Raw genomic sequence first — 26,168 nt, forward strand, 5'->3', positions numbered from 1 at the left:
GGGAGGGGGCAGAGAAGATGGCGTGCACCATCTTAATGTTTTACTTTAGGACAGGGGTGCCCAAACCCCGGCCCTGGGGCCACTTGCGGCCCTCGAGGCCTCTCAATGTGGCCCTCAGGGAGCCCCCAGTCTCCAATGAGCCTCTGGCTCATTGTACATATAAACATGTAAATTTATTCAAATTTTAAATGTAAATTAATTCTTTTTTCCCCCGGCCCCTGACACAGTGTCAGAGAGACAATGTGGCCCTCCTGCCAAAAACTTTGGACACCCCTGCTTTAGGACTTTGCTGGTCTGCCCGTTGTGGATTAATCGATCTGACAAAACATGTGCAATACCTTAGAACCTTTAACTCTGTCACAAAATAAATCATATTGCTTGGCTTGGTAGTGAGTTCTTCTGATTCGGTATCTGGCACTGCTATTAGCTAGATACAGAAGCAGTACTGAGAATACACAGCTATCATTGCAATCACTTTCATGTCCTTATGAGCATATAGAGCAGGGGTGGTTAACTTGTGAATGTGCTTCAAGGGATCTGTGAAATGCATACAATTTTTGGTGCATTGTTCTGGGGAAGGGGTCCATAACTTTTTTCAGGTTCTCAAAGGGGTCCTCTGCCCCAAGAAAAGGTTAAGAACCGCTGATGTTGAAATACTGAAACAGAATGCTGAACTAAACAGACTTTGACTTGACCTAGCATGTGGAAAGGGACAAGAGTGATGGTGTGTTAATTTTACTGGTATTTGTGTCTGTCACTTCAATTGCAAAGGAGGGCTTCGGTTATTATTATTATTATTATTAGTAGTAGTAGTAGTAGTAGTAGTAGTAGTATTTATATACCGCTTTTCAACTAAAAGTTCACAAAGTGGTTTACAGAGAAAAATCAAATAACTAATGGCTCCGTCCCAAAAGGGCTCACAATCTAAGAAGATGCAAAAAGAACACCAGCAGACAGCCACTAGAAAAGACACTGCTGGGGTGAGGTGGGCCAGTTACTCTCCCCCTGCTAAAAAGAGGAGCACCCACTTGAAAAAGTGCCTCTTACCCAATTAGCAGGGGTTCTTTTTGGGTTCTGGTTCACACAGTAACATTTAAATGGCACCCACATGCAGGTCTTTGACATTTAGTGTCCGGCATTTGGAAATATGTTGGCTGAGGGCCCAATCCTATCCAACTTCTTGGTGCTGGTACAACTGCAATGCAGTCTGAGGAAAGGGAACAAATGTTCCCTTACCTTATGGCGGCCTCCATGATTGCTCTCCTACTGCAGGATGCATAACTTGCCCTGCTGACATGGCTGCACCAGTGCTGGAAAATTGTATAGGGTTTGGCCCTGAGTTCTGTTTGCAAACAATTAGCAATGCCAGCATACCAGTTAATTGGCTAGTCCAATGTATTTAGCCCTGTTCACTCTGAAATGCATGGATAGCTTCTTCAGCATGCAAAGGCTAGCCCTACCCCTGTCAATGATGCATGCACAACCCCCCTCTCATCCTCCCCAACTTTGTGTTTGTCTTGAGTCCAGGGGTGCCCAAACCCCGGCCCTGGGGCCACTTGCGGCCTCTCAGTGTGGCCCTCAGGGAGCCCCCAGTCTCCAATGAGCCTCTGGCCCTCTGGAGATTTGTTGGAGCCCATGCTGGCCCGATGCAACTGCTCTCAGCGTGAGGGTGACTGTTTGACCTCTTGCGTGAGTTGTGGGATGAGGGCTCCCTCCACTGCTTGTTGTTTCGCATCTGTGATGCAGTAGCGGCAGCAAAGGAAAGGCCAGCTTTGCTTTGTGCAAGGCCTTTTATAGGCCTTGAGTTACTGCAAGACCTTCATTCATTCATATAAGTTCATCTTTAATATATTCATTTATGTAAACTTATGTAAATTTATTCAAATTTTAAATGTAAATTAATTGTTTTTTCCCCCGCCTCCGGACACAGTGTCAGAGAGACTATGTGGCCCTCCTGCCAAAAACTTTGGACAGCCCTGGTTTTGACAAATGCTGAAAACAGGGACAGCAGGAAGTAGAGCTGGTTCACACTTCATTGGCAGGGGGTGGAGTTAGCACCTATGTCCCCGAATGATAAACCACTCAACAGGGCTTCAGTCTGTCTCCTCTATTCAAAGATGGTCTTGTGGTCCTACTATAGGCTCTGTTTTTATATTACATCTGTCTTTACCAGTGGGTGCAATCAGACAATGGTGCAGGTAGCCAAGTTGTGTCTACTCTAGGTGGCAGGATGCATAGTTTTTCCCCAACTCTGCTACCTGAGATCTTTCACTAAGAGATATGATGCCAGGGTTTAATGATGTAAATGCAACGCATGTCTTATTATTCCCCTTGTCAAGAGAGTCAGCAATGGGAGGTTTCACAGATGCACTTTGGCCAGACTTAAGGTTAAAAAAAAACTGAAAACATAGATAGGGGAAGCACCTTTTAACAACTGGGTATGATACTGGATGACTAGGTTAAGGACTACTCTTTCTTCAGCTCTGTATATGCATAATGGCCATACACACAGTGTGTTTGTGTGTGTGTAGAGGCTCTTGTAGCATGATTAAGTACATTCAAGTGCTTTTGTTCCATGAAGATTCTGCCCTTCCACCTCTTGCCTGATAAACCAAGACAGAATTAGCACTGGGTGAGTGGTTCTGCCTGCTGCCAAGAAGGGTTTGTTGAGGGTAAAACCCTAAAAGTAGAGATTAACTTGTCTTCATCCCTATAATGTGCTGTACAGCTCGGATTTGCAGAATAGGATCAGTAAAGAGTCATACATGGATGCAGTCCTGGACAGCTGGTGTATATGTTTTTATACATACCCAAATTCCTGGCTCTTAGCTATTTCATAGTCCTTTTGAGGAGGGGGCTGTAGCTCAGGGGGAGAGAGCAGGCACTATGCATGCAGAAGGTCCATGCTCAGTACCTTCCCACTGTAGTGAAAAGGATCTCAGATAAAAGCACTAGGCGAGATTATCTCTGCCTGAGGTCTTGGAAAGCTCCTGCCATTTGGAGAGGATAATACCAGACTAGAGAGCCCCATGTTCTAGCTTGGTTCAAAGCAGCCTCCTATGTTTTTCCGTTAACTTGCTTACAAATGTACAGATGAAAATGTTGCTTAATTCCACTGATGTTAGCTATTTAAAAGAACTGCAAAACTAAACTGATGGCTTAAAGATACAATCTAGTTGTTGAGACAGCTTCCTCAGCTGGAGTAATTCTACTCTTTTGACCATATCTATCAGGGCTTCTGAGCAGAGCAAGGTCATTGATTAGGGTCAATAGGCAACTAGGCAATACATGATGAGAGAGAATTTAGAAACATCTGCTGTGGGGATGGTAATCTAGATCAATTGAGGGGTCTGATCCATCTTCCCCCATCCTCTTTTCCTGCCCAAAATCATCCCCTGTTGTTTTCTCCCAATGGCATCATTTGCTACACTGGCATTTGGGGGGCACATAGCTGCTTGGGGAAAATTTGAAGAACAGTGGAGGGGCCAGACACATCTCATCTCAAGTGCTTTGGCCTCAATCTGGACTTAGCCCCCCCCCCCCCCACAAAAGAGCATAGAAAAAATGATTGCATGTTTTTTGTGCTGTGTAGTGTAGCTTAGACTGAAGGATAGTAAGTAGGTCAAGGTTACGGGCACTGCAGTCCTAACTTGTGCTGGAATGGGGAGGCTGGCATGCCTACCCCATATCCAGTGTGAGTTTGGGGCTGCAAGTGGCTCAGTCAGGGCAGGGGGAATCGCTTCCCCTTACCCCGGGGAGAGCTGCTGCAGTCCCAATGGGTATACTTGGAACTGCACAACCTAAAGAGGTGGCACAGATCTGAGCAGCCCGGAGCTGCCCTGGACTGCCCAGGGTCAGGACCAACCTGGCATAACTGTTGGGTCCTGGTCTTGCCCCCTACTTTCCCACCACCTGCCACAAGCCCACCCACTGCCCGTCTTTGGTCCACTCTGGAAGATAACTCGGGAAGAAAAACATCGCCCAAGCTTGGCTGGCGTGGACCTATCTTCTTCTGTCGGAGCAGAGGCTGGATGCAGCCTCTGCAGGCTGGCACACATCCTTGTGATGGCCCAGTTGACTCTCTGGGAGGTGCAAATGTGCTTTACACAAACGTGCTTTAAGAGACTTTCGCCAGCCCAGCACAACGGTATGATTGTGCTTTTATTTGGTTTCAGGGCTGAGCAGGAAGTTGAACCCAAGTCCCCCAGTCCTAGTCCAACACTCTGTCCACTATGCCTCTGTGGCTGAAAGAGTGTGACTCCTTGTCAGCCTCACCACTCAACAACTCTCCATTTCGAAATGAAACGCTTCTCCCAACAGGGTTGTGAGCTGCTAGGCAAAGAGGCCGTGACTTGCTCAGCATCACCTAATTGAGCTCCATGGCCAAGCAAAGGATTTGAACTGGAGTCTTTCCTATCAAATCGTAGCACTCAGAACAATCAAGATGTGAACCAAAGTCCAGCACATAACCAGATACACTTTTGCCCACTGATCCCAGAAAACAGCCTAAAGGTATATGATGCCCTAGCACTACTCAACCTAAACAGGTTTGGTTGTGGAAGCTGCCCGGAAGGAAGCAGTGGGGACGGGGAGTAAGTACAGCTTCCTCAACTAATCTTAGGTCTCCTGGTCTATTTGTTCTTCCCTCAGCACTCATTTCATTGATAACCCTGGAAGAAAAACACTGGACACATCCCTCCGTAGCATGACTCCTCGAGACCACATAAGGAAGATGTCTATCCTTGGAGAACAGGGAGCATTGGAAGACAAGCATTTATACCGGATAGCAAGTGGTGTGGCTGCAGGTGGTAAGCTGGAACAGAGGTTCATTGTTAATAATAATAATAATAATAATAATAATAATAATAATAATAATAATAATAATAATAATAAAACTTTATTTTTATCCCGCCCTTCTCCCAAAAAGGGACCCAGGGCGGCTAACAACATATAAAACAAATTAAAACATAATTTCACAAACAGATAAAAACATATTAAAAAACACATTAGCAGAACCCATAAAAACAGTAGTCCTGTAGTCCAGTAACCAGCACCTGTTAGGGAAGTTTTTGGTGATATTGGGCTTGGGGTGTTGTTGAGAAGGAATGGGGGGGATGGCAGAGGAGCACCAGGACTTCTCCTGTGGCAGGATGTCATCAACAAGAGCACTCAAGTGCTGCCTTTGAAAAATGTTTCAAAGTTTCTTAGATAAGAAGAAGCATCCAGCTTAGCAGGAAGCAAACTGAGAAATTTGCTAAGGGTATATGTTAATGACTTTTTCTGTTGTCTTTCTCAAGAGAAGGCAGTATGTCTCTCATGTTTAATTAAGACTATCGTTTGCAAACCTATCTGGGAGCAAGTCCCCTGAAGAGAGTGGGATTTACTTTTGAGTAGCCATACAAAGGCTAGCACGCGCTGGTATACTAAAAGTAACTGGAATACTTTTAATCCCATTTTCCATTTTTATATTTAAAACTATTTCAACCAACGGTAAGAGCGTGGGGTGAAATGAAGTGTTAAGAAACTTGAAAGCAGGAATAAGTGGCGCAACAAGAAAATACTTGAAAGATATTTTAAAATTGATTTTTGTTATTATTGTTTAATATTAGTGAGGTGTGATGGTGGGGAGATGTCATGATGAGATTCTGCACTTCAAAATTTGACCACTATACTACTGACTGGGCAACCAACCAATTCTACCATTAAACCTTTGGTGCATTTCATAAACTGACTTTGGCTGCAATCCTTACCACACGTTCCTGAGAGTAAGTCCCATTGAACAAAATAGGACTTACTTTTGAGTAGACCTGGTTAGGATTGTGCCCTTTGGGCCCAATCCTATCCAATTTTCCAGTGTGCAGCCATGCCCATGGGGCGTGCACTGCATCCTATGGTGGGGAGGCATTCATCGAGGCTTCCTCAAGGTACAGGAACATTTGTTCCCTTACCTTGGGGCTGCATTGCAGTTGCACTGGTGTTGGAAATTTGGATAGGATTGGGCCCTTTGTTTCTGACATTTGATACGGCATATATAAAATCATGTTGCATGTATATAACGTACATATTTTGTAATCTCATTTTCCTTGGCATAATAAGGCAGATATAGGGGCATATATGTGAGCATATTTATCAATGGCTGCAATCCTATCCACACGTTCCTGGGAGTAAGCCGCATTGAAAACAATAGAACTTACTTCTGAGTAGACATGCATCGGATTGTGCCCAATGAAGTTTTTAGAATTCTTGAATAAGAGAGCCTCTTCAATCGCTTTCTGCTTAGATTGTGATTTCTGACCTGTATCTACACAAAGATATCTTGTGTTTTGTATTAGAACTGCGGCAGCGACAAGAGATGATCATGAGAAACCAGATGATGGCTGTAAATCCACAACTAATGGGAGCAGGACAGCAGAGAATCCAGGCAATTCCTTCGCAATTTGAACCTCGATTTGTGGAAAGGTATTCCTCTTTGACTGAAAAAAAGACACTTTGTTGAACATTTAGGGAGACTTTGTCCTCCTTCTGCAGTCTTATGTTGACATCTGAAATTGGAAAATTAGGGGAGGGGGTAATGATGTAGTAGCCTATCTACGGCTCATGTCCAGTGTTGTTTGCCTACTTTCTTATTTTGCAGGTGTAACATCAGAAGGAAGACAAATGTTTTCTGGGTCTCTGGGAAACAAGATGTTTATAATGCCGTTCCTATCTCAGCATTTTGTGCACCTTTAAGGTCACTGGAAGTGTGTGGTTTTTCTAGTCATAGATAAACTGGGAGGTGGGGAGTCTGTTACTGTTAAGCAAAAGGAATGTGCAGGAGAGGGGCACTGAATCTTCCTAAATTCTGCATCCTACGTCCCCCCTCAGTCTGTTGCTCCAGGCACTAAGTTGTGAATGGAGAGGAGTGCTTAAAGCTGTAGTTCCCAACCTTTAGGAGCCCATGGACCACTGAGGCAAAACTTGGAATAGTCATGGACTGCATGCAATCCCCCCACTCCCTGCGCACACAAAAATACAATAAAATTTGGTCATCCATGGAGGAGTGCTCAGTGAGACATTGGACACACCACTTGGTACGAAGATGCATCCTTTATCCCACTGGTTAGGTTTGCCTATTTCATGATTGCTGTGAATGAGGCCTTTTGTGACAAAAGGGAGGGGAGTCTCTAGTGGTGTAGCTAGAGGGGGTGCAGAGGGAGCCTCCCCTCTGTATGCAAGCAGCCCCTTCCCCTCCCCTTTGGAGCCATTCCAGGTGGGGGAGCAAAACAGAGGCATTTTCCTCCCTGCCTTCCTGCATTCACCTCTGTTTTGCTCCCATGCCTAGAGGGGGAGGGAGCACTTCCACAAAGCAGTGAGGCTCCCTGCAAAACGTAGTGCTTTGCACGCCCTCTAGGGACACCACTGGGAGACTCATTGAAACAAACATGCATACATACGTCATGCTGTGGTGAGGGACTTGCATGCTGCGGGAGGGACTGCTTGCATGCTGTGGTGAGTCTCCCTGCAAAACCTAGTGCTTTGCACCCACTGTAGCTATGCCACTGGGAATCACATTGCAACAAACACATACATACATGTCACATGCATGCATACGTGTCACATGTGACACTGTGGTGAGGGGCTTGCACGCTGCAGTGAGGCTCCCTGCAAAACATAGGGCTTTGCACTCCCTCTAGCTGCGCCCTAGGAGACACATTGCAACAAACCCATACATACATGTCACATGCAACAGTGTGCATGACAAAAGCCTTGCTGCAAATCTTCATGAGGAGAGATCAATTTGTGATTTGCCAACTTGCATAATCAGGACAAGGTTTGCATTATATGCAGATTAACACCCCCCCCCCCAATTTTGTGACCCAGAGCATGGCAACCCTGGGCCGAGTCCAACCCTCAGTCTCACAGACAGCCAGTGGGGGGGGGGGGGAACCAAAAATAATTACCCAAATGGGGGGGTGCGAGGCCTTGCTCGGGGGTCATTTCATAAGAACATAAGAACAGCCCCACTGGATCAGACCATAGGCCCATCTAGTCCAGCTTCCTGTATCTCACAGCAGCCCACCAAATGCCCCAGGGAGCACACCAGATAACAAGAGACCTCATCCTGGTGCCCTCCCTTGCATCTGGCATTCTGACATAACCCATTTCTAAAATCAGGAGGTTGCGCATACACATCATGGCTTGTACCCCATAATGGATTTTTCCTCCAGAAACTTGTTCAATTCCCTTTTAAAGGCGTCTAGGCTAGACGCCAGCACCACATCCTGTGGCAAGGAGTTCCACAGACCGACCACACGCTGAGTAAAGAAATATTTTCTTTTGCCACTGCTGGATTGGGAACCACTGGCTTAAAGCAAGACTAAGGAAGCGAACCTAAACACATTTAGTAGAAAGTAAGGCGCATTGAACAAAATGGGACTTGCTTCTGAGTAAACATGTATATGATAGTGCTGTTAGACACAGAAAGTGCAATTCCTCTCTCGTGCTCCTTAAAAATAAAATTCTGCAAGCCCTTACTGCTCAGTTGATCAATGGCCTTCTAATCAATGGGCTGATGTTTCCACTGATTTGCTGACTGTCCACTCTTCAGCAGGACAGATCTCTGATGCACCACTGTCTATCTGCAGCTATACCTGCACTCAAGAGCCCTGGATACTGAATACTCATGGACTGTTTGATCTTCTTCACTAGTTGGTGACATTTTCCTACATAAGGCCCAACCATTTTGAACCACTGTGCCATGGCACACTGGTGTGCAGCGAATGGTCTGCAAGTGTGCCGCAGGAGTTTGGGGAAGGGTTATTTATTATCAGGGCATTGGGAGATGTGAACCCCCCACTAACAGCAGTACCTTGTCAGTATGCCTAAGACAAAAAAGGCTGAAAATCACTGATATAGCCTTTTCTGTACAGAAATGACACTATAAAAATGCAACAATCCCATAGGTAACATGCCTTAACTAGATTTTTGTTTACAAACCTAGGGATTTGTTGCCTTCCACTGAGATGTTGGCACCAGCAGATCCAAGGCAGATTCATGTAGCTTCCCACCTTGGTCCTTCAGTCCCACAGCATTCCAGCATGCCGAACCTATTATCCAATCGTGTTTACCAAGGGCCAGGTAAGAGTCAATTTCATGAATTCTTGACAGTAAGAGTGCTTAGACTAGGTTCTTTCACAAGCTGAGTTAGTCGAAGTAATATATAATATAGCTGAATGAATTATCAGTTGTAAAACTTAAGAATTGCTTCTCTCCATATGAAAATGGCCAAACTTTGAGGTCTTCTGAAGCCCTGATTCAGCTCCCACATTGACTTAAGTGTGGCAGGTAGACATAAGGGACAGGGTCTTTTCTGTTGTGGCAACAAAACACTGGTCAGTCAACATAGACGGTAGACAAAATTCTGCAAAACAGATGCACTTGCCCCACAACCCATATAGAATATGCCACTGGAATTATTTAATGCAGGCCACTCCCTTTTTACCCACCGTAGCAGCCCAGGGTAAGGCATAGAACATAAGAACAGCCCCACTGGATCAGGCCATAGGCCCATCTAGTCCAGCTTCCTGTATCTCACAGCGGCCCACCAAATGCCCCAGGGAGCACACCAGATAACAAGAGACCTCATCCTGGTGCCCTCCCTTGCATCTGGCCTTCTGACATAGCCCATTTCTAAAATCAGGAGGTTGTGCCTACACATCATGGCTTGTACCCTGTAATGGATTTTTCCTCCAGAAACTTGTCCAATCCCCTTTTAAAGGCGCCCAGGCCAGATGCCATCACCACATCCTGTGGCAAGGAGTTCCGCAGACCAACCACATGCTGAGTAAAGAAATATTTTCTTTTGTCTGTTCTAACTCTCCCAACGCTCAATTTTAGTGGATGCTATCATCCCAATACATTTCTGAGAGGTTTCTTAGCTGGATCTTCATTTGCTTTGTGAACATTAATCCATATTTGCATGAGAGAAAATTCACTTAGGGCCAAATCCTAACCAACTTTCCAGCACTGGCATAGTTGTGCTGGTGGGACGTTTGCTGCATCCTGCAGTTGGGTGTCACTCACGGAGGCCTCCTCAAAGTAAGGGAATATTTGTTCCCTTACCTCGGAGCTGCATTACCCTTATGTTGGTGCTGGAAAGTGGGTTAGGATAGTGCCCTGAGTGCCCAATCTTATTCAACTTTCCATCAGTACTGCAGCCATACCCACGGGGTGTATGGTGCACCCTGCAGTGGGAGGTCAGTCACAGAGGCCTCCTCGAGGTAGGAGAATAATTGTTCCCTTTTCTCAGGAGTGCATTGGCGCTGGAAAGTTGGATAGAATTGGGCGCTGAAGATTTCTAATATTCTTTAACTTGCTATTCGTTTTTTGCTTTTCTTTTTAAGGATATAGTTTTCTTCAGCCAGAGCCCATGGAAGCTGTGGCAAGAAGACAAGAACTGGTTCAGAAACAAAATATTGCCAGGTAATTGGGAATACAGCTGAAGTTCTAGGACTCCAAGCTGGAAAAATGAGGCAAAAGGCAGATTTCTCCTTGCTAGCTAACTTGTCTTTGCTGCTCTCTTGAGTAGAGGGAGTGGTGTAAGCTACTGTGAGTTTTTTTTTAAGTGCATGGAGCATTCCACAAAGGCAGAGCTCAAGATAAGAAATGGATATATAAATGCAGACAGGGTCCAGTATCAGATGGGGAGGGCAAAAACAGTGAGCGGAAGAGGGAATAGTACTTGAATTCAAAACTACCCATGCTTTAACATTTCCTTGGAAAATAGCGTGGCAAAGGCCGCAATCCTAACCAACTTTCCAGCACTGACATAGGGGCAATGCAACTTCGAGGTAAGGGAACAAACATTGCCTTACCTTGAGGAGGCCTCCATGACTGCCCCCCAACTGCAGGATGCAGCACATGCCCCACTGGCACAGCTATGCCAGTGCTGGAAAGTTGGTTAGGATTGCGCCCAAAGATGTTCACATCAGAATGCAGTGTGCTGAAGGAGTTAATGTTGAACTTAGATGGGGGGAACCCAAGGATCAAATCCCTACTTGGCTACCAGCTTACTGGGTGACTTTGGGTCAGTTACTGTTGTCCAGCCCTATGCGATTGTAAAAGAGGGAAACCATTTAGGCTACCAGGAGTCCCCTGGAGCAAAACCAGCCTAACAGAGGTAGGTTTAGCTATAGACATAGGGTGCAATCCTAACCCCTTATGTCAGTGCTTTCCAGCATTGGCATAACGGTGCCAAAAGGACGTGTGCCGCATCCTGCAGTTGGGTGTCACTCACGGAGGCCTCCTCAAAGTAAGGGAATGTTTGTTCCCTTACCTCAGAGCTGCATTGCCCTTATGTCAGTGCTGGAAAGCACTGACATAAGGGATTAGGATTGCGCCCATAGATAGAGATCTATTTACGCCATTTCTCTTTGCTTATGTCCTATTCCTCCTGCAGAATGGAGATGGAAATGAGTGCCATTTTTCAACAAAAAGAAATAGAAAAAGCTCATCGCAAAGGGCTACTGGGACTGGAAGGCCCTTTCCTCTACCACGGCATCCCAGCCAGCCCAGTTGCTTTCCGAGGGAGGCACAGAGTGCCCGAAGGCCACCTTCCTAGTGACTTGTACATTCATCGGACCAACCTCGATGAACTTCACGGTAGTAGCATGCTAATGGCCACTACCCCCTACCCACCTGTTGGCAGTCTTCAAAGGGAGCGAGGCCGCCGGCCTGGCAGAAGGGCTGGGAGTCACAAGCCCTCTGAGTGTAACGGCAACAGTGCCAAGAGCCAAGCGGAGGAGAAAAGCATGGACCCTGCTGCCACAACTGCCTATGAGGAGAAGGAGGACAAAAAAGAAGCTGAGGCAGAGATGCTGAGCAAGCATGAACCAAACAAAGTCCACACTGAGCCACTGGTTGCAGCTGTCAAACACAACAAGGAATACGAACGTGGCCAGAGGAAAAACTCCAGCAGCCATGAAATGCCCAGTGAAGGAAACAGCTGCAGCAACGGAAATGAAAAAGAGCCCAACAATTCTTGTACAGCCTTTGAAGAAAAGTATGCCTATCCTTCAGCATTCCCATTCTCTGCCCTGCCATATGGCTTCTCGGTCCCCAGCAACCCACTGCTACCTACAGGTAAGTTAGAGCTTTTAAAGCTCACTGCTTCTCATTGCAGTGAAAAAATACACTCTTTGGGATTTAAAAAAAACAACCACGATTAACTGCTTTCAACATGACAGCTTGCTGTGTTTAGCACAATACACAGGGCTGCAGGACTCTCCCCTTTTCCTAAACCCCATGAGAACCTTTCGACAGAGTTTGGATGCTTGTGACCAATTGCAGAATGAAAGCATTCCAGAGAGGAAGGCCTGAGACTGTGTGCATGTGGATGGCATTGCCTATTGCTGCACAGTTGTCTAGTGTGCTTCTGGTTCTCTGCAGTTGTTTATGATCTTGTAATTTATACAAAACACATAATCAGATCTTTTATTTCATCCTATATTGCAATTAATAATGATCACAGTACACATACTGTATTTTTTGTGATTTTAATTTATGATTTGTTAGAAGCAGATGGCACCTTCGAGGGCAAATAGTTTTTTTTTTTGGGGGGGGTGATTTTTGATAGGGAAATGGCACAGGGGAGGGTTAGATTCCCCCATCACCCTGACCCCAGTCCAGTTTGTTCCTTCCCTCTCTCATAATGACGCTAAACAAAAAACAAGCATAGGAGAGACAGTAATGTGTAACCTCTACAGTGTGACCTCTGAGTTGGCCCTTTATGTATAACATTGACTCCATATAGATACATTTAATATATGAAGCTGCCTTATGTTGAATCAGCCCACTGGTCCATATAATTCAATATTCTCCACTGACTGTTGGCAGCTCTCCAGGGTCTTTCCCATCTGCTACTTGAACAGAGCCTGGGAATTTCTGGATCTAACTCAAATATTTTACAAAGGAGCAATAGGCCCTCCAAGGAAAGCAGATAACCAGGCAGATTTGATGGATACTCTGTGTTTTGTTTTTTAATTTTCCTAGGTACTTCTAGCCTAATTCTGAATGGAGAAGACCTATCTTCCATTGAAGACATTCGCAAATGGACTGTTGAAGATGTATATACTTTTATCATCAGCCTTCCAGGGTGTGCAGATTATGCACAGGTAACATGAAGCACTTGTTTATCTTTTAGAAGAGAATGATTTACTATATGAAAATATAGGGTTTAATGCACCCAAAATGAAATGCACTTAAGTCCCATTGAGTTCAGTGGGCAAGAGTTAATTCCATGTTTATCTTTCCCATAGAAATCAGTGGGTATTATGATTTTCAGTATTTATATACTGTCTTATATACTGGGGGCTGGGGATAAGAATAGGCTCTCAGTTTGGCTGTACTTGTCGTAAGAGGCGACTGGTCATAAGAAGCGACTAAACAGCCACCGGGTAGATGGGACTCGTTAGCCTGGGAAGGCAGCTCATCTGAGAGAAGGAAAACTCTGATCCCAAACCTCCACTGCCTTGTGGCTACATCCAGTTATGGAAAAGGCTTCAGGAGTCAACCTCGAGGCAAAATCTGGAGCCGGAGTCCCTGAGGCAGTTCATGGCTGAACACAGTCATGTTCTGGCAACTCCTGGGACGCCGCTGGAACCAACCGTATTGGCCTCTGCCTTTCCATTGGACCATTTCAGCGACGTGGAGAGGGGGGATTTGCTGCATGGGAAACAGTCTATCCTCCATATCTACTTTACCCAGGCTTCGCGCACTGGAGAGGACACTCTGTTCCAGAACCACCATTCAGAGCGGGATACCATAGTCTTCCGAGACTGAAGGATGCCAACAAAATACATATATATATGTAGATAGATAGATAGATAGATAGATAGATAGATAGATAGATAGATAGATAGATAGATAGATAGATAGATAGATAGATAGATAGATACTGTCTTTCTCACTAACTCACACAGTGAGTGAGAATCTTATAGACTCAGGATGGTTCACATAGGCAATCTGCCACCAAAACCATCTATTACAAATTGAGTTTTTACAATTATTATTTTAACAGTACTTCTTAAACTGTGGGTTGGGGCCCACTAGGAGGGTTGTGAGCCAATTTCAGGTGGGTCCCCATTCATTTTAATATTTTATTTTTAATATGTTAGACTTGATGCTCCCATAGTATGTCTCTTCATTTGGGGAAATGTGACAGCTCTGTACTTTTGACAGGCTACTCTGTATGTGCTTTTAGCAATGATAGTCAATGGGGCTTGCTCCTGGGTAAGTGTGGGTAGGATTGCAGCCTAGGATTGTGATAAGTCGTCCTGCTTGATGATGTCACTTCCAGTCATGGCACGTCTTCCCATGAGTCCCAACAGATTCTCATTCTAAAAAGTGGGTCCTGGTGCTGAAAGTTTAAGAACCACTGGTCTATGAGAAACCCATAGAGCCCTTCATTTCCAGATGTATCCCATCATGGTGTGTGAACATACTTTGGCTGGAATGTACCTATATAATTTTGGTATAAAAATTAAATTGGGGGGAAAAAACTGTTTAGAAATACGTTGCATAATGTTCCAATGTTGCCAGCAACAGCTGTGGCTGCAATTTTCATTGCCATTTTCATTGTGGCAATGTGTGCCCTTCAAAACCTATCCTCAGCAGCACAGAAATGCCACCAATCAGCTGGGAGGTGCTGTGCTGGCCGGTCATCAGACAGCGCCTGCTTCCAGCTGGAGCTGATCACTGCTGAGTATGATCAGCTGGGTAATGGGAGGTTTGGTACAGGGTAGGCACTCAAAAGTGTGCTGCAGAGGAGGAGAAAAGGTGCCAGTGAGGAGGATGGAGCAGGAAGGAGGAGAGAAACAAGAAGAAAGGAGTGGGGGAGAATGAGTGCAGGGGAAACAGCAAAGCGAACAGAAGCAAAGCAAGAAGTGGCTGGAGGAGACCAAGATAGACAAAGAAGGGTAGCAGATTCAGACAGCCAGACCCAGGTGGGACCGGCCATCAAGTGGCTGGACACCCAAGACCAGGAGAAAAGTGGATCAGGGAAGAGGGAGGAACCTTGAGAAGGTCCTGGGTTCTTGCAGTAACTTGACCCAGGAGGGGGCGGAGATCAGTGGCACTTTGACCAAGTGACCAGAGGGACTTGGTCAAAGGCAAGACCTTTGCACCCTGGGGGTGGGCATGGCCCCAATGGTGCCCTCAATCCCACCCAACTGTTGACCTGGGGGGAGACCATCAAGCAGTAGGTGGCTTGGGTGTTATCCTTGCAGTTTTTTCCTGAGCCTATTCCCCATGAAGAGGGTGCTTACGTAACCCAAGGGACACCAGAGTAAGGGTAAAGTAACCTGACAGGGGAGACTTTGGCTTTCTGGTTGTGTGTTCTGGCAATAAACCTCTGATCATTTCCTGGGTATACTCTCTGCCCACATGGCCTTCCAGAACCCCCACAAGGTGGAACTGCTCCATTAGGCGGACAGAGAATGACACATATAGTTTCCTGTGAAGAAGCAATACTGAACACAGTGGGAGTTATTTCTGAGTAACCATGCATAGGATTATGCTACATATTATTTATATAGACCCAGTGAATCTTCAAAGTGACCCTGGCATGGCTTTTTCAGTTTCCTGGCTGGTGATTTGAGGTTTTTATGATGGTGTTGAACTGCTGTTTGCTTTCATTTGTTTAGTTTTAGTTTTTTTTGTTGGTATATATTTTATTTGCAAGCTGCCCTGAGTAAGATTTTCCATGGAGAGACAGGGTATAACAGCTGAAATATAAATATAATAAATAAAATGATTGCTGAAGTTAAGCAGATCCTGATCTCGCCAGCCCGAGATGAAAGATCACCAGGGATCTGCATGTAAGAACTCCATTAAAAGTATAATTAAAAAATTATTTATATACTGCTGTTTGTAACAGGTCCATATCTCTTCCAAAATCTTGGCAGTATCATCAACTCTCATTACCAGCACTGTAAAGTTCACTGCATTTGGTGTTTGCTTGGAAGTCTTGAATTACACTACAGGTGATGATCAAAGGTTTCATTTAAAGTTCCTGGCAGAAAAGAGAAAATTCCTAAGATCAAAGTTGAAGGCTTTGAAAGCCCCTCATTCATAGACTGACTTATTGTAAAAGAAATCTATTTTTATGGATTAACATCACCTTTGAGCCTGAGCCATTCTGGCCTCCACAAACCCATTCACTTTGCTTAGGGCTAAAATAAATGTTGTTTGGTATCTGGAAAGTTTTTGTTTAAACTGAATGCATTGTGGGGGTGGTCAGGGGGATGACAATTTCTTTGGAGCAGTAGCAAAGGCAGGAGGTGTTTTAACCCTTCTCCGCTCTCTTAAGTACAACCTGCAAGCATTTTTCCACTCCAGTTACTTACCTTCCCCATGCTTCATTGTGGGTAGTCAGGAACTAGAGGCCCATTGGCTAAATCCAGTTCTCTGAAGTGTATCGACCGTGGTCTCCTGCTCCCTGTTGCCAACCTAGTAGCACAGGGAAACTGAGATTTAGAGCAACACCATGTTAGCATGGTGTGAGAATTGGAGAAATGCTGCACTACTCCATCTTTCTCCTTCTCTTGATTTATCCAGGCAACTGTAATTCCTGGTGTAAGACTGTATCCAGCCTGGGAAACCCTACTGTTATGATATATTTTTCAGACAGTTTGCTCAATGACAGGATGACATTTGTCCTGTTCCTTACAATAAATAAGTATTGTTCGTTCAGGACATAATAACACTGCTTCCTTGTAAGATTATGAAACTATCTGGAGGAACATTCAGAACATTAAACTTGGTCACGCCTGTCCTTCCCAGTGCCCAGGGCTGTAGTAGTGCCAAAATGGCTACTGCTGTATCCCTTGGGGTTGGGAAGCAGCAGTGGGGTGGTGCATAAGGAACCTTATGTTCCCTTACCCTGTGTAATGGCCAGGTGGTTCCAAGGCTTCTTTTTACTCTCTTCTTTATAGTTTATTGTAGCAGTGTGGAAAAGTTGAAAAGTGTTCACAGGCTGAAATCCTGTACTGGGACTAAGGCCCATTGAACTCAGTGGGACTTATTTCTGATTAGACACACACGGGATTTATTTTCCACATTTTTATACCTCTCTTCCTCCAAGGAGTTCAGAGTGGTGTGCATGGTTCCTTCCCTCCTTTTGTCCTCGCAACAACCTGTGAGGTAGATTAGGCTGTGAGATCATGACTGGCCCAAGGTCACCCAGGAAACTTCATGGCTGAGTGGAAGTTTGAACCAGGATCTTCCAGGCTTGAATCCAACACCAGAACCTCTACACCGTCTTGGCTTACATCCATTCTCAGGATTGCACTGCTAAACTTGTTGTTGTTTATTGATAAGATATTTAAAGATCATGCCATTGATGGAGAAACCTTACCACTACTGACAGAAGAGCATCTTTTGGATACAATGGGATTAAAACTGGGACCTGCATTAAAGATTCGGTGTCAGGTACGATGAACAGACACAATGAAATTCAAAATATTTAGAATGCAAAAGATGCATTGTGTGTGATTTTTCACTAACAATTCTCATGATGGCTATATAAGAGTGAATTTGGGTATTATTATTATTATTATTATTATTATTATTATTATTATTATTATTATTATTATTATACTTAATTTTTACCCTGCCTTTCTTCCCGAAGGGACTCAAGGCAGCTTACAAAACAAGGTTAAAACAAAGTTATTAACTTCTTATATAGGTGGTCTTAAAAAGGTAGAGATACTTCTGAGAATCCAAGTGAATCTCTCGCAATATTCACATCTATCTGAGAAGGGACATAAGTGTAAACCCCTTCCAATTACATTTTAAAGATGTGGTTAGATCAAATAAGATCAGGTTCCATATTTGGGGACAGTATTTGTGCACTCGGCTGAAAATGCAGAAGACCAGGTGGCCACGAAGTAACTGGCACGCCCTGAAACTAAACCAGTGGTTCCCAAACTGTGGGTCAGGACCCACTGGTCGGTCGCGACCTGGTTTTTGGTGGGTCGCCAAAGGGTGATGGAAAGATCAAATAACTGCCTCAAACCCTGAAACTATTCAAAAATCAGATACAGTAGCTGCTAATTACTTTGCGGAGCTGAGCTCCTGTAGTTTGCAAGCACGTGTAAATATAGGGAGATAATGTTTGTGGCTCTTTCTTTCTGGTTATTAGTATTTAATATTTTATTTATAAACTATTTATTTATTAACATGAATATAAAATATCTATTTCTAGATATTTCTTTTTGTAAAAATCTGGTAGACCTAGGTGGGTCCTGATAAGAGTGCTGTTTTAAAAAGTGGGTCCTGGTAAAATATTTGGGAACCACTGCTCTAAACCCAGGAGCATTTCTACAGCTTACAAAATATGTTGTGTCAAAACTGCCCTGAATATTCTGAGTAAAAGCTAGCGGCATAGCTAAGGGGGTTTGGAGGGTACATTGCCCCAGGTACCATGCCTTTAGGGCAGCCATTTTCAACCACTGTGTCATGGCACACTGGTATGACATGAATGGTTCCCATGTGTGCTGTGGGAATTTGGGAGAGGGTCATTTACTAGTAGCGCCTTTGGGGGGATGTGAGCCCCCCATTGACAGCACAGTGTGCCTTGTCAGTGGTCAAGAAACGGATGGTGTGCTGTGACCATTTTAGTGCCTTACCAGTGTGCTGTGAGATGAAAAGATGAAAATCACTGCTTTAGGGGGTGCCTTAGAGGCCTCTGAAAGGTCTCTAAGACACCCCCTTGTAGGACTCTAAGACACTGCAAGGTGCCCAGTATATGGGAGGTGTTAAAAATTGTGTGCCCCTGGGTGCCAGATGCCTTAGCTACACTACTGGTAAAAGCTTGAGGTATTTAGATGGGAGAGTGCAACTTCATAGAGAATGTTTTAGTAAAGACATAGAACAGAGTGAAAATGAATACAGTACAAATGAACAAGACAGCTGCCCTTTTTCTACCTCTCCTCTGACCAAAGAAAGGCTGTTTCCTGTCATTTCTGTTTGTGTAGCTAATCCTTTAAAGAATCCAAAATGAATAAAAATCCACTTTACTTTTTATCATGCACAACAATTAAGATTTAATGCCTGTCTGCCTAAAATCTCTCTTCCCCTCTTTTTATCTCCTTTGTATTCCTTTTAAACTATGTTATTTTACTGTCCTTTTACTTTAACTGTCATTTAGTCTTATTTGATCACACTCATCATTGCATTATTATTTTCCTTTTTTGATGTCTCTGAGCAAGCTAAATGGCAATACTCACAAGGAAAAATAAAAACATTGGGTAGATCATTAAACACAGTTCTTCCTCTTTCTATACAAATTCAGCCAAATTACTCTGCAGAAGCCACACCTAGTTTTGGAGTGGCAGGGTAGGGGTTGTCAGTGGACATTCTTGATTATTTTATTCATCTGGGCCTGATCTGCTCTTATATGATGACTTGATTATTCAGAAGGTTCAGATTCTTGTTCTCATCAGATCTTTGAATGATGCGCTATATGGTGTTTTTCAAACTGTGGGACTCACTAGGTGGGTTCACAAACCAATTTCAGCTGGGTCCCCATTCATTTCAATATTTTATTTTTAATATAGTAGACTTGATGCTACTATGGTATGTGACTGCATTTGGGGAACTGTTACAAACCTGTACTTTGAACAGGCTACTCTGTATATGTTTTTAACAATGATAGTCAGTGGAGCTTACTCCTGGGTAAGTGTGGGTAGGATTGCAGCCTAGGATTGTTTGTTAAAAATTTTCCTGCTTGATGATGTCACTTCCAGTCATGACATCACTTCCGGTGGGTCCTGACAGATTCTCATTCTAAAAAGTGGGTCCCGGTGCTAAAAGTGTGAAAGCCACTGCGCTATAGGATTCAAATGTAAGGTTAGGCTGAGCATCAAATTCCATTGACATTATTTGAAAAAGTAATGACTGTAATTGCTTGTGTCTCTAAAGGTGTCTCGGCGCCTGGGCAGTATGTTCTACATGGTGAATTTTCCTTTGTCTGTGCCAGCTTCATCTGCTACAGGCAAACCTTCTGATCCTCCTTCGGATATTGTCTCCCCTCTTCATTGCAACACTAGTGGTGATGCTTTGGGCAGTCCTTGCTCCCAGGATCCTGAAACGTCAAAAACAGTGGAGCAGGTCGCTGCAGAAAGCCGGGAAAATGCATCTGATGTAACTGGAGCTCCAACTGATTTCTCAATGATCAACTATCAGAAAAACGGATGCTAGCTGTATGGGTGGTAGAACCAAGGGCACCACTGGATATTTAAGACGCTGGAGAAATTTGGAAACATGAAGTAACTTGTGTTCAGTGTAGGTTGTTAGGTTATTTTTTAAAAATTGAAATACAGAACCTGCATGTTCTGTGCCTGGCCTGAGTCCAACCCACCCTGTGCAGCAGGGTGTCTACCATGGCATGGGATGGCAAGGCTGACACCCCTGGAATGTGGGAAAGGCACCCCCTCCCCAACTGGAGGCTGGCGAGCTTGCAGGAGTCATCCAGGCCAGTGGTGTTTCCGGCAACCTTGTGAAAGGAGTTTCTCTTGTGAGAGGGGAACTTAAAATTCCCTAGATGGATTGCACTGTCCTGGGGGGGGGGGAAGGCTCACTCATGCTCTCTCTCTCTCTCTCTCTCTCTCTCTCTCTCTCTCTCTCTCTCTCTCTCTCTCTCTCTGGGTGGCTGCATAAAGATTTCCATTTCTCAGGATAGGAGATTGTGTTTAGGGCCCACTTTCTCCCCTATAATCTCCTTTCTATCTTTTAGCTGGCATATGGGTTGCTGATGGAAGGACGAGGGGAAAAAATAAGAAAGGTTAAGTGATCAATTTCCTCAGCCACATAATTTTATTGGCAACTTGAATCTCCTACTACTCTTTTTTAACTATTTCAATTCATATTACATTAATAAAAACAATAATTCAATATAAGGGTTTTATATTCTGATAGACAGTACTAACACATACAACTAACCATTAAATCAATTCGTCAGTAAGCACTGAGAGCCCAATCCTGAGCTTGTGTGGCGGCAGGCACACACACACACCCCCCCCCCCCCCGGCGCTTGCCCAGCACCAGCCAGCTGGCCTGGTGTTAGCTGAGCTCAGGATTGGGCTCTCCATCCACTCAGTTTCTTTAATAATTCCTTGTAAAGAATCCTGTTTTGCTTTTAAATAACTAAGAATATTCATTTCTATCTATCCACAGATGCCTCCTTAATCAAAATGGTATTTCCAAAGATGCGTTTTGATTAAACCTTGTTTTCCAATGGATTAAAAATTCCATACAGCAATTTTAAAAAAATAGTTGAAGCACCTAAAATTGCAACTTTTGTTGCAGAATTTGGCTTCTGCTTTTGCTTATCCTACTAACTGCCTCAACGACGAAGGCCGGTCGTATCTGAAGAGACTCCACTAAAGGGGTTTTAGATGAGCGGGCTCAACAGAATCCAAAGAGTTTCTGTTTCATAACATTTTATGACACTTTTAATTGTAACACTACTAAGGGCCCAATCCTATACAGTGCACACTGGCGGTAAGCAAACATGCCGTTAGGCACATTTGCGGCCCTAGCGCCGGTGGAGCACCGGTGCTAGTGCTGGCCAGCACTAGCCTAGTGCCAGGCGAGCACTGGAGCTCCGCCACTCAGCAGTCGCATGGACCGCTGGGCAGCAGAGAGGTAGGTGGGCTTGTGGGGGGAGGTGGGGAGGGGGCGTACTGGGGCGGGGGGAGGCAGGTGAGGGTGGGGAGGAGGCATGCCGGGGGAGGGAGCGGGGCAGGAGTTAGGTGGGATCCTGAACCAGCCCAACACAGAGGCTCAAAATTCTACACAGGCACTTGGGTCGATGTGAAATGGAGTAGCCTTGTTGTGGGGCTACTCGCCTTACCCAGGGGAAGGGGACAAAAGTTGTTGCACAAAACCAGAATAAGTCTCTTCCCATCCCAGTCACTTTTCAGTCCAAAGGCACTGTGAATCTCTGTGATTAATGCAGGATATTTAATAAATGGTGGCGTGCGCGCGTGTGTGTTTTTAACAGACTTTACAGGGACAGGGGTATTGCAAAAATGAATAGAACCACACTGAAATAAAACAAGGTAAATTGCGGTGCGAGCATAGCTTGTTTGTCTAAGGGCGCAATCCTGAGCTGGACCAGCGCTGGGTGTTGCAAATGTGCTGTAAGGCACACCTGTGACACCCTGGCCAGCACTGGCTGGACACCGCCAGGTAGGAGCTAGATGAGGGCTTTGGGGGTGGGGGGGAAGTGTTCTGGGGTGGGGGCGGGCAGGGCGGAGTAAAAACCAGGGCGTGAGGGGTGGGACTGGTGGATCTCTGCTCTCCCAGATCCTGAACTCCGGCCCAACATGAATTCTCTCAAGTCTAAGCCGGCAACATAGCCAGCGAAGACTTGAGAAGCCCCATTGTGGGACTTGGAGCTTCCCTCCCTCCCCCCCGAGGAGACCTCTGGCAGTTGCCATTGGGCTGCAGAACGCAGCGGTAGCTACTTGGCGCTGTTGCACCCGGCAGTGGTGCCGCCTTGGGGAATGGGCTACCTGGAGGATGACACATGGAAGGGAATTATGAAAGAGGTTACCAATATGTAATGTCTTCATGCTTTCAGATAATACAGTCTACCGCTTCTTGGTAAATATTTGCATTAATGCATCTGTCTGCAATAACATAGCAGTTCAGATTGATGTGGGCATTTGCTTGCTCAAAGGATTGGTTTGTACACAAGTAATTAAATGCATGTGACTGGCAATTTTTGTATTCTATTTATATTATGGACATCTGCTGTTACATCAAATAGTGCATCATTTTTAGACTTTGGCCTTGCACAGTAGACTTCTTTTTTATTTGGCATTTCTGCACAGGGCTTTGTTTCAGAAATGGGACACACGCATTCAGCATCAAGAGATTAGTCTGTGCTGGCCCTCCACCTGCTTCATGGAAAGCCTCTGATATGTTTTCCTTGAGGCTGTTTCATACAGATATAGGAGGCTTGAGAAGCAGTTTGAGGCATATATATTTTGAGCTCAGTGGATCTGGAAGCCTGGACAGATTTAAATGTGGGTATGCTTTACTTGCTATATCTGAATTGTTTGTACAGATGTAAATAAATTTGTCTCAAAAATACTAAATGTCTTCAGGGCTCTCTCCTTCAAAGGACCTTCTCTTGCACTAGATTGTCTGGACAGTCCCTTCACCTGAACAAACTACACCCAATCATGGACTGTGGTGCTTTCAGAAAACAGTGGCTATGCTAGGACTGGATTAAGCTAGTGTGAGGCCTGTAGCATATGTTATAAAGGGGCCCTAAATTTTAAAAAATACACATAAATATTAAAACAAATTATTTACTTTCATCGTAAACTAATTCAATTTTTTCATTTGTTATACATTTGCTAAAATGCTTACTTATGTTGGCAACCTTCAGTCCCGAAAGACTGTGGTATCGCGCTCTGGATGGTGGTTCTGTAACAGCGTCTAGTGTGGCTGAAAAGGCCAATCCGGGAGTGACAATCCCTTCCACACCGGGAGCAAGTGCAGTCTGTCCCTGGTCTGTCTCCCTGGCTATGGGCCTTCCTTCTTTGCCTCTTAGCCTCAGACTGTAGGCCAAGTGTCTCTTCAAACTGGGAAAGACCATGCTGCACAGCCTGCCGCCTGAGCGGGTCACTCAGAGGCCAGAGTTTCCCACCTGTTGAGATCCACTCCTAAGGCCTTCAGATCCCTCTTGCAGACGTCCTTGTATCGCAGCTGTGGTCCACCTGTAGGGCGCTTTCCTTGCACGAGTTCTCCATAGAGGAGATCCTTTGGGATGCAGCCATCATCCATTCTCACGACATGACTGAGACAACGCAGGCGTCTCTGTTTCAGCAGTGCATACACGCTAGGGATTCCAGCACGTTCCAGGACTGTGTTGTTCGGAACTTTGTCCTGCCAGGTGATGCCGAGAATGCGTCGGAGGCAGAGCATGTGGAAAGCGTTCAGTTTCCTCTCCTGTTGTGAGCGGAGAGTCCATGACTCCCTGCAGTACAGAAGTGTACTCAGGATGCAAGCTCTGTAGACCTGGATCTTGGTATGTTCCGTCAGCTTCTTGTTGGACCAGACTCTCTTTGTGAGTCTAAAATGCTTACTAGACTTCTGAGTAGGCATGAATAGGATTTCAGCAGATTTACCCCCCCAACACCACCTTAAGGGTAAAGCACAGAAACATGTAATGTTGTAAGCAAGGAAAAAAAGGTTGGGGAAAGAACTTGGCACCTCCTTCTTCCTGCCCACTTGCTTGACAGACCTTTGATGCACCTGGGAAACTGGTGCGGGTACCTTGAAAACATGCGGCCCATAGTAAATGCTTCTTTTGCTGCTACGTTAATCCGGCACAGGGGTGTCCATACAACATCTACACACATGCAGTTTGTATGTGGGTTAGTAAATGTGTGTAGTCTAGATTGGGGACAGGGTTTGCTATCAACCTGTTCCATTTCTCCATGCATTCATTGTTCGAGCAGCGTTTGTGTCAGTGATGCTCACCTTTGTGCACAGTGTCTAAACTGGACAAAAAGGTGGAGCGTTGGTACACCTCAAGCTATTCTGACCTCAAAATAATTATTTCCCAAGATCAAAGTTCAAGTTCAAAGATGGCATGAAAGATGAAATCATTCACAATTACTTTTTAGACAGTAAAGTCATCATAAAGTGACTTTTTTTTTTAGTAGTTTTTCATTCTTTGCCAGGCTGGTAACACTCTGACATGTTGTGATTGCAATTTCCCATGTCTCAATTACCCCACTTTTCATGGTTAAAAGTCTGATTACTACATAAAGTACGCACACATACACTTTAATCTATCCCACTGCATCCAGTGGTGGAGGGGCAGTAAGTGGGCCTTCTTAAGATACAGGAACATGTGTTCTTTTACCATGGGGCTGCATTGTGGCTACACCGGAGCTGGAAAGTTGAATAGGATTGGATCCTAAATTGTCTGTGCTTCCATACCACCTACCTGGAGTTTGCCCATGCCAAGCTCCAGACAGTAGATGTTGAAGGTGTTTGAGAAGAGAGGTCTTTAGTGGGTCTCAAGATGCCAGAGTTGATTTTTCCTGGCTAGTTTCAGAGAGGGCTAAAGAGAGGTTCTCTCACCACCATCCAAGTTCATGCCAAGGAAGTACTTCCATACCACCTGAAGGTAGTGGCTTCCCACAGGAAGAGTGTAGCTAGGTACAGAAACAGAAGTTAATTATCTAGAGTGCCACCCAAAGCACTTATGTTGAAACCCAAAACTTCACTGCCCATATTACACAGATATTGAGTTGTCCGTTGAGATACTGAGTTGTCGTTTATTTGAGTAAGGTCTTCTAACCACTTCCCCAGATCATTGCTTCAGATAAGCCCTGTAACTCTGTTGCTTTACATGCATACCTATCCAGTTGTAATATATGATCTCCAGTATATGAATATTCTTACAAATGATGTGCAGTGGTAAGGCACAAAGTTATAAATGGGATATTCTATTGATATCTAGATTTGTATGTACAAAGTTGGTATGTAGGTTAACATGAGAAAAGGAACTGTCCTATCAGCTAAATTGATATTACCAGCACTATGGGGAGAAGCTCTCAGAGGCCCACTGTGACCAGTTTGTGAAACAACTTGCAGATAAAATCACTTGCATCTGTTCCTACTTTAGGTTGATTGAGAAGTCTGTGGGTGTGCCTGAAGAGTTGACAGCCCAATCCTGACCTGCCTGGTGCCCAGGGCTGCAGTGGCACCAAAATGATTCCCAATGCCAGTGGCTTCTGATGTCTCCTTGGCTCTGCCATCCTTCTTTGTCTATCTTGGTCTCCTCCAGCCACTTTATCTTCTCCTTCTGGCCTCTCTCACCTCTTGCTTTGTCCCTTCTCCCCAGGTAAGGTAAAAAAAAAAAAACCCTGCAATGGGGCTACTCAACTCTGTGCCTGCTATTTAGCTGGAACAGAGTAAAGCAGCCTGCTGTTGGGCAGGGATGCCTGACGCAGGGCTATGAGTCTGGTGGAGCTCAGCTGTGCACAGTCTTGAGAGAACCTTCTGTTGCAGTTACCCTTTGGGGAGCAACCAAAGCCCAGGGGTCAGGTTGCTGGATATAGGTGCAAGAGCAGAAGCAATGAATGGTCAGACAGAAAGTC

General features: G+C 44.9%; 1 protein-coding gene across 1 annotated transcript; it reads left to right on the forward strand.

Moving 5' to 3' along the window:
* Window positions 1–4,705: 4,705 nt before the first annotated feature.
* SAMD7 (sterile alpha motif domain containing 7) lies at window positions 4,706–20,238 on the forward strand. The gene is made up of 8 exons (XM_066621551.1): window positions 4,706–4,808; window positions 6,333–6,459; window positions 8,981–9,117; window positions 10,383–10,461; window positions 11,438–12,120; window positions 13,030–13,151; window positions 17,356–17,466; window positions 19,960–20,238. Exons 1-8 carry the CDS (start codon window positions 4,706–4,708, stop codon window positions 20,236–20,238), a joined length of 1,641 nt encoding a protein of 546 aa, XP_066477648.1.
* The last annotated feature ends 5,930 nt before the right edge of the window (window positions 20,239–26,168 follow it).

This window comes from Tiliqua scincoides, chromosome 3 (genome assembly GCF_035046505.1).
Source record: "Tiliqua scincoides isolate rTilSci1 chromosome 3, rTilSci1.hap2, whole genome shotgun sequence".
NCBI classification, from domain to species: domain Eukaryota; kingdom Metazoa; phylum Chordata; class Lepidosauria; order Squamata; family Scincidae; genus Tiliqua; species Tiliqua scincoides.

Bases quoted from the DNA above. Each gene is read 5' to 3' on its own strand.
- SAMD7 (XM_066621551.1), top strand. From the start codon at position 4,706: ATGACTCCTCGAGACCACATAAGGAAGATGTCTATCCTTGGAGAACAG. The intron at 4,809-6,332 runs GTAAGCTGGAAC...GTTTTGTATTAG, and splicing joins AAGTGGTGTGGCTGCAGGTG to AACTGCGGCAGCGACAAGAG. The intron at 9,118-10,382 runs GTAAGAGTCAAT...TTTCTTTTTAAG, and splicing joins TCGTGTTTACCAAGGGCCAG to GATATAGTTTTCTTCAGCCA.